Source organism: Apium graveolens, chromosome 3, assembly GCF_009905375.1.
Source record: "Apium graveolens cultivar Ventura chromosome 3, ASM990537v1, whole genome shotgun sequence".
NCBI lineage: Eukaryota > Viridiplantae > Streptophyta > Magnoliopsida > Apiales > Apiaceae > Apium > Apium graveolens.
The window spans coordinates 33,739,264-33,748,638 of NC_133649.1; the positions used below are offsets into that span (position 1 = coordinate 33,739,264).

The 9,375-nt window shown below is 31.0% G+C and overlaps 1 protein-coding gene across 1 annotated transcript; it reads left to right on the plus strand.

Moving 5' to 3' along the window:
* The first annotated feature begins 3,254 nt into the window (after positions 1–3,254).
* Positions 3,255–7,314, plus strand: LOC141712083 (uncharacterized). The gene is made up of 2 exons (XM_074514876.1): positions 3,255–3,487; positions 6,092–7,314. Exon 2 carries the CDS (start codon positions 6,105–6,107, stop codon positions 7,143–7,145), a length of 1,041 nt encoding a protein of 346 aa, XP_074370977.1. The 5' UTR covers positions 3,255–3,487; positions 6,092–6,104; the 3' UTR covers positions 7,146–7,314.
* The last annotated feature ends 2,061 nt before the right edge of the window (positions 7,315–9,375 follow it).

The following is a 9,375-nucleotide window of genomic DNA, read 5'->3' on the forward strand; positions in this document are numbered from 1 at the left end:
AGATGGGTGTTTATACGAAAATAAAATGAAAGGAATGAAATTGTGAGATATAAGGCCCGGCTAGTAACCCAGGAATTCTCTCAAAGACCTGGTTTTGATTACCAGGAAACATACTCTCCTGTGATTGATGGAGTTACTTTTCGTTTTCTAATGGGTATGGCTTGTATGGAAAAACTGGAAACACGTTTGATGGACGTTGTGACAGCATACCTATATGGATCACTTGATAGTGATATTTATATGAAAATTCCTGAAGGGTTAAATATTGAGGACACTAAGCCTCGATATTTATATTCTATTAAATTACAACGATCATTGTATAGTTTGAAACAATCTGGTCGTATGTGGTACAACAGGCTTAGTGAGTACTTATTGAATAATGGATATGTTAATAATCAAGTGTGTCCTTGCATTTTTATTAAACAATCATCAACTGGTTTTGTTATTATTGCTGTATATGTGGATGATTTGAATATTATCGGTACTACTGAAGATATTACTAATGCTGCTAACTATTTGAAAAATGAGTTTGAAATGAAAGATATTGGAAGGACAAGATTTTGTTTAGGTATACAGGTGGAGCACTTATCTTCAGGAATATTTGTTCATCAATCAAACTACACTGAAAAGATTCTTGATCGGTTCAACATGGACAAAGCTCATCCACTAACCACACCAATGGTTGTTCGATCACTCGAGGTTGAAAAAGATCCTTTCCGTCCTAGAAAACAAGATGAAGAGACTCTTGAACCTGAAGTTCCATATCTCAGTGCAATTGGCGCTCTCATGTATCTTGCAAACAACACACGGCCTGATATTGCATTTGCAGTGAACTTGTTGGCAAGATTTAGTTCTGACCCTACTAAAAGGCATTGGGATGGAATAAGACATATATTCAGATATCTTCGAGGGACAATCGATCTTGGACTATTCTTCCCAAACAATTCAAGATCACGGCTAGTTGGATATGCAGATGCTGGATACATGTCAGATCCTCATTTTGGGCGATCACAAACAGGTTACCTATTTACATATTGTGATACTGCTATCTCTTGGAAGTCTACAAAACAGACTATGGCCGCAACTTCATCAAACCACACAGAGTTACTAGCAATTCATGAAGCAAGCAGAGAATGTATTTGGCTAAGGTCGGTCATTCAACATATTCGAGAATCATGTGGATTATCGAGTATTTCAGACAGTCCTACAGTTTTATTCGAGGATAACTCGGCCTGCATCAAACAACTTAAGGAAGGATATATTAAAGGGGATCGAACAAAACACATATTGCCAAAAAATTTCTACACTCATGAACTTCAAGAAAATGGTGATATTGATATTCAACAAGTTCGCTCATGCGATAATCTGGCGGATATACTTACAAAGTCACTACCTACATCAACATTTGAGAAGCTAAGAAATAATATGGGTATGTGGAGGTTAAAAAGTTTGCTACATCAAAATGTCAAAATGTGAGACATTTTATTCAGGGGGAGGCTGTACTCTTTTTCCTTCAGCAAGGTTTTTATCCCACTAGGTTTTTCCTTGCAAGGTTTTAACGAGACAGTCAATCTTTGCAATAACTCGCATTTGACAATTAAGGGGGGTGTTAAAATATTTGAATAAAAAATAAAGTGATTGTCAAAGCGTATCGAGGAAGTCTCTCAAATCTTACCAAGGAAGACTTGTAAAGCTTATCGAGGAAGATTTGAATAGCTTACTTAGTAAGCCTTGTAAACCAACTACTATAAATAGCTCATTTAGCTAATAAAATACAACACAACTTTCTCTCCATCTTCTATTCTCCTATACTTCCTCCACATTAAACATAACTAATATTTTCAGTCAAGGTTTATAACAATTTGAAAGTAGATTTAGACTTTTATTCCATTGTTATTAGATTTCAGCGGATAGGTGTAAAAAACAACATTCCACTTTACTGCATATATTATACCTCTGCATTTAAAATATTACAAACATATACATTTATATATTAAATTATTATCAAATCGTAACATTTAAATATTATAAACAACAAATTTCACATACTTAAAATTTTAATTCAATTAAAATTTAAAAATATATAATATTAAAAAATATATAATATTAAAAAATATGTGAATAGCCTAGAATTCTGTAATTTATAATTATTTAAATTCAATTAAAATTTTATTTTATATCTAATAATTTACTTATGATACACCAATAAAGAAAAATATATACCGGATTTAAAGAATTAGATCATTCGTAAAGGATTAATCAGGTTTAATCATAAAATTGAGGATTTTTACCATGTCTCTTAAACGCTTTCGGAACACAATAGGCCCAACTTCTCCATAGTGAACGGTCTAACCACATCTATATTCTATTGCCTACAATTTTGGATACGATACGATTTACACGACACGAAAGAAATTGAAAATTTAGTGTTGATATTTTTCTTATAGTAACGACTTGAAAGTACGTGGTCAAGATTTAATATCAGTCTTGTATTTACCCTTCGAGTACATGACACGAAAGTATATGAATTAAATATATATTATAGTTAAAATTATTATATATATATATATATATTTATAATATATATATTTATAATATATATATGCATATTTATTTTTAAAATATTATTTGATTTCATACTTCATATATTTTATAATTATTTTTACTTAAAAATCCTATATTTTTATTTTTATTATTTTAATTTAGGTTAATATTCAATTTAACACGAAATAAATGACACGAAATAAAAATAACCAAACCATAAATATGTTTTATTTGACATTTAAGTACAAGAAACACAAATCTAAGGGGAGTGTATTCATTTCAGGTGTTAAAGGATTGCTAATAATCTATGAATTTTAAAAGATTTTCTTTGATTTTAATTGTTCACTGATTTTGATGGAGTTGATACAAAAATTCTATATACAAGTCTTGAAGATTTTATGGAGTTTTTCAGAAATTTATCAAAATCTCATGCATTTTGGAGAAATTTCAAAATATTAAATATGTACTATCAAATTTCTCAAAATCAACCACTTTTTCAAATAAAAAAATCCATGAATTTTTTAATACCATCAGATTTTGATGAATTTTTTAACATTCAAATCGAATACCATCAAATTTTGAAAGACTTTTTTCAATTTTTATTGAATATCACCAGATTTTGAAAAATTATTTATAATTTAAATTAAATACCCCATAATTTTTAAAATCTATAAAAAAAAAATTAACTATCTCAATTGAATACATCTGAGTATACGGATTTTGGGTCGGAGAAAGTACAACGACACGTGAAAAACACAAAAATACGCGATAAAACGAAGTCTCTTCACTCCGGAAAATCGATTTTTCCCGCCACATAAATATAAACCCTAGTTTCTTCATTCACATCACAACACACACTACTACCGCTTCGCAAATCTGGTTTTTAGAGAGAGAATTCGCAGCATCCCTGCCTAATCGATCCTCGCTGGTACTATCCTGGATGGTACGATCCTTACTAACCTACCTTTGATATTCTCAGATCTTCAATTTGTTTTACTGTTTGATTCATCGTTTATTTTATATAAGCTTCTTTTAATTGATATTGAGTATTTGTTTTTTTAGTATTTTAATGAATTTGTGCAAGTCGTTGTGCTTAATTTTAAGGCATTGTTTGGATGTGGTTTGTATTGAGGACATTGTTAATTGGCTTTTAGTTTAGGTGGTTTGGTAACTTTGTTGTATTTGCTCCCAACTTGTTTATAAGCGTTATTGGCTGCACTGTTTGTTTGCTTCATATTAAGGAATTCGAGAATCAAGTGTACTTATATTTTGTGTGTTTGACTAGGCTGAGTTGTATTATGCCTTTTTTGTGATAATTACCTGATTTGAATGTGTTAATACAATGCTTGATTTGGAAAATGGTCCCTAAAATAGTAATATTAGTAAAAGAAAGTCGTACTTTTCTATCAAAATCCGATTACTATGGGTCCTAAAAGAATCAAATTAATATGTAAATTACACAAATCGTAAAAATATGACAGAAGTACAGAACAATTTTATGGGTTTATGGTTTAACCAGTTGAACATGCTCTATAGTCGTTATTACCTTGTTTAAGAACATGCTCTATAGTCATTATTACCTTGTTTAAGAAAATACATCAACTCGCCTCGTAAAAAAATAACCTCTATCATTGATAGGCAGGACTAATTAGGGTACATGAATTTCTATAAACGAGGACTAAATAGCAAGTCGTAGCAGCAAGGACTAAATGAAACGAGTTCAAATTAGGGTACATGAAGAATGATCTGCTTTCATATTATTCAGAAGTTCTGGTACCTCCGTGTTTCCATACCTAATTGTTTAAATTGATTTTTTCCCTAATAGAAAACAATCTAATAATGTATTATAATAAGATAACTAATATTACAAACTTACCGTGCATCCCACGTGTTATAAGCTAGCAATACAATGCATGAACATGAACAGCTGGATTAATTTTATAAAGGTTACAAAAGCACAATGTTAATGTATGAGTAAACATGAAAGAAAACATACTTAAATGTAAGTTGAAGTCAGAATATGCCGACGTCAGTAATATGTGTCTGACTATCAAATTACAGTTAAAGGTGAGAGCCCAGAAATCCGACACGCCTCTGTGTGTGTGTGTGTGTGTATATAATTTCTATACACGATTTGTCCTTGTTTACTATATTAATAATAAAAAAAAAATAATCATAAAACTGAGATTACCCAACGATTCCATAGTCCATCTGTAACACAAGGACATAGAAACAGGAGTAATTAAGATACTCTAAAAGAATTCTTACATGTATATTAACAAGTGAAACCCACAAAAATTACCTCATGGCTTACAGGCAAGCATACTAGTTCACATTATATCAACTACAATTCTGAAATCCATTGGCCTATACTTGTGCATGGATCTAAATATCTACTTGGACAAACTAAAATCTGACAGATCAGTATGAATTATCAAAAAGATATAAGATGAAAGATAAATGATATACTAACATCAATGGAGACTCTGAAATTCGTAGACAAGACATATTCGTACCTCAAATGTACCTGAATATGTCTGTATAGCACAGAACTAAAGAGAATCCGAGTCACATTCTGTGGAGCCTTGATGGCCTGAGCTGATGCAGGAGTTTTTATGGCAAATGGATTCCAATGTTTTTCTATACTTCTTACTGTCGAAGTTTTGTTTTAAGCAGACTCTATTTTTTTTAAATATGCTGTGTGCTTTTAAATTGTTATGGCGTCTGTTATGCTAATTGTAAGCTGTTTTTTCAGTTTAATTATATTTTATTTTATAATCTATTTTTTGTGTTAAACTATACCAAACCGACAATCAACCAATTATCCTATGTTTTGCTTATAATAGTATAATATAGATAGATATTGGTTAATCTTGAGATTTGTTACAACTTACAAGGTTCATTATATTACATATCTGGGTGTTAGTTTCATTACAACTTGAACCCAAATTGAAGTTATTATTTTTCTGCTAAGCTCGTTATACCTAGGGCTGTAATTCCAGTCGGGCGGCTCGCGAGCTCACCCGGCTCGAACTCGTTTAAGTGGGCGCGACTCAGCTCGTTTAGTTAAACGAGCCGAGTTCGGGTAGAGGTTCCGACTCGTTTAATTACTCGAGCCGTCTCGACTCGACTCGTGAAATTAAACGAGCCGAGTTCGGGTAGAGGTTTAAGCTCGATTAAGTGTAAAATTAAACGAGACGGCTCGCCCGGCTCGTTTAGCCGTCTCGTTTAGCTAAACGAGCCGGCTCAACTCGACTCGTGAAATTAAACGAGTCGAGTTCGGGCAGAGGTTTAGGCTCATTTAACTAAAAGAACCGGCTCGGCTCGACTTGATTAATCTCGGCTCAAATTATGCCCGACTCGAAACTCGGCTCGCTCGGCCCGAATTACAGCCCTAGTTATACCTGTATATTGTAATTAATAACATCATGATCTGATTGTTTTTACTTCTTGCCGACTGAGGAGTATGATTTAATTAAAAGTAGGTACTTTTTTATATATTATCTAGCCAAAGTTTCGAAGCTAATTAATTTTTTGTATTTTTCAGTAAGCAAGAAGCCATGATGCAAGCATTGCACAGAGATGATGAAAGTTCTTTGTCCCTGTTGGGCCCCCGACCTATGGAATTATCTACTGCTCCACATGCTGGGTCTCACGCCTCCAGGTCAAATGGAAAGCAGCGAACATCAAGTTTGGAGTCACCAATTATGTTACTGACAGGTCATCAGAGTTCCGTATACACTCTGAAATTTAATCCAACTGGAAATGTGATTGCCTCTGGTTCTCACGACAGAGAAATTTTTCTTTGGAATGTCCATGGCGAATGCAAGAACTTCATGGTACTCAAAGGTCACAAAAATGCAGTTCTTGATCTCCAGTGGACTACTGATGGATCACAAATAATCTCAGCTAGTGCTGACAAGACACTGAGAGCATGGGATGTCGAAACAGGAAAGCAGATTAAAAAAATGGCTGAACACTCCTTTTGTGTAAATTCATGCTGTCCTTCCCGTAGGGGTCCTCCCCTTGCTGTCAGTGGATCAGATGATGGCACTGCCAAACTCTGGGATCTGAGACAACGGGGTGCCATCCAGACCTTTCCGGATAAATACCAAATTACTGCAGTTGGTTTCTCTGATGCTTCTGACAAGATATACTCGGGTGGAATTGATAACAATGTTAAGGTGTGGGATCTTCGTAGGAATGAAGTTACCATGACACTTGAAGGCCATCAGGACACGATAACTGGTATGCAGTTGAGTCCAGATGGGTCTTATCTTCTTACAAATGGCATGGACAGCACGCTCCGCATCTGGGATATGCGCCCATACGCTCCTCAAAATCGTTGTGTGAAGGTCTTGGATGGTCATCAGCATAACTTTGAACAGAACTTGCTGAAATGTGGTTGGTCACCTGATGGGAGCAAGATCACTGCTGGCAGTGCTGACCGGATGGTATATATATGGGACACGACTACTCGACGTATACTGTATAAGCTCCCTGGCCATACTGGATCCGTGAACGAATGTGGCTTCCATCCTAATGAACCTATTATTGGATCCTGCAGCAGTGATAAGCAAATCTTTCTTGGGGAGATTTGATCTACATTAAGCGCCAATTTTCTTCTCAATCTAGCTACAAGTATCCTTGATGCTCAGCAATATGTTTAATATGAACAAATGCCAATTTCTTTTACCTTGGTATGAGTGTTGATACTATATAAATCTAATTCCATAAATGTTATCTGAGTCATAATAAAGATTAATAGAGGCTCATTAGATCATTAATATTTAAGCCCAGGAAACCTAATACAGTGAAAATATATTAAACGAAGAAATTTAACATCTAGAGGTGACTTGTTTAACCGGGGAATTTAAAGTGTAGTTTGTAACTTAATTTCTAACTAGCATAATAACCCGTGCCTCGCATTATTTTCTAGAGTTTTTGTATGCATGTAACTATAATGTTTTTAGTTATATTCTTATTTGTAAATTTTGTATAATGTCTAACGTATTTATTTGTCTATCATTTTCATGCAAGACATTACTAAATTACACAACGTTTCCATATAGCTCATTAAGAAAAATATATATTTTTTGTATGTGTTGTATAATTGTATTTAATAAATGAATATAAACTGGGTAGTCTACGTTTAAAATGAAACAAATAAACTTAATATGTAGAATGTCGGTATGTTTACAAAGAAAAATTTAAAAATTAACATATATGTTGACCAAAAATTTTGAATTTTATTTAAATAAACTATATAACTGGTTTATATTATTACTGGGTTCTCTACTAACTTACAATTAACTTACTCAATTTAAAAAGATAAAAAATGAATAACTGAATTCCGAATTACTTGCAATCATAATATAAAATTTACACTACTGTTAATATAAAAGTTGATTTTAATGAAAAATGTTAGTTTTTGAAATTTAACGTAAGTATGTTTAGAAAAATGTTAGTTTTTTATACTCTTAACAAAATAAGATTAAGTTATACGTGTCTATGTTAGCATGTGAATTATCGTATGTTATATTTCTTAGGAAATTACGATGATTTCAATTATTTATATGCTAAATATCTGATTTATGTACATGTATAAATATCTAGTGAGACAATTGATTACTTAAATAACATGTATTTGTAATTATTAATAAATTAAAATTATGTAATAAATAAATTACAATAATTTATATATGGTATTTACATTATTAGTGACAAACAATCCATATCTTATTTTTTACGCGACCGAGTATCAATCATGTAACATAAAAAATAATGTTCATGATTTTTTTTTCAAGAATTTGAAGGGAAAATTGTAATTATATTGTTATTTAAACTATTTTTAGGTTTTTTTCATTACAACTCTAATATTTCTTCATATGATAATTTGATAATATTGTATACTATTCTCCTAAAATTAAATATTTTTCAATTCGATAAAATTTATAAATATTAGCTGAACTGGTCAATTCCTACAAATTATTGAACAATATATATTTTTTAAAATAGTATAAAATGTATTGAATCAAATTCTACAATATAGTATAGATATAACTTTTATTTGAATTATTTAAAATATTAAAATAATTCAAAATATTTGCACAATATTATCTTGATCAATACATATTGTTTATCTAAAATTTCTTTTAAAATGCTAGTTTTTTTTAAAGTGGAAAATGAAAAATAAATCGATTTAATATATCATCGTAATTTTAACAAATCTCATAAGATCTCATATCAAATTTCAAATATTTTTAAAATTGGTACAAGTCCCAAAACACTATTGCGCTACCAGTGAAGTTAATAATTTTAATACAAATAATAAATTGACTTCCTATAAATACCTCAAACACATTAATTTATATTAATATTAGATATAAAAAAAATCACATTATTGGTAAGATATTCTCGTCAAACTTGTAATTTAAATTTACTAAACGTAGAATGTGACAATGTTTTTCGTCTAATCATGTAGTCAAATTTCGAGTATTTTTTGAACAATGGGTCAAATTCTGATTTCAAATTCAAAATAAACTAAAATTTATTGACTTATTATAATTCGAACTTATCTAAATATTTAATACCAATCTAGATTATTTATATATAGGCGATTCTATTTTCAATATTTTCTTTAAAAATTATATATATACATTTTAATTATTTTTTATAATAAAAGATATGTTAAAAATATATGAGATATATTTTGAAACTAAAAAATAATAATAAATAAGATAATAATCCATTTATGTACTATGCCTAACTTTATATCTGGAATTCAGTTCTTTAAAATTAATTGTACAAATATTCAAGTAATTATCATTT

What these genes read in the sequence shown, in the direction of transcription:
- LOC141712083 (XM_074514876.1), top strand. Translation starts at nt 6,105, where the DNA reads ATGATGCAAGCATTGCACAGAGATGATGAAAGTTCTTTGTCCCTGTTG.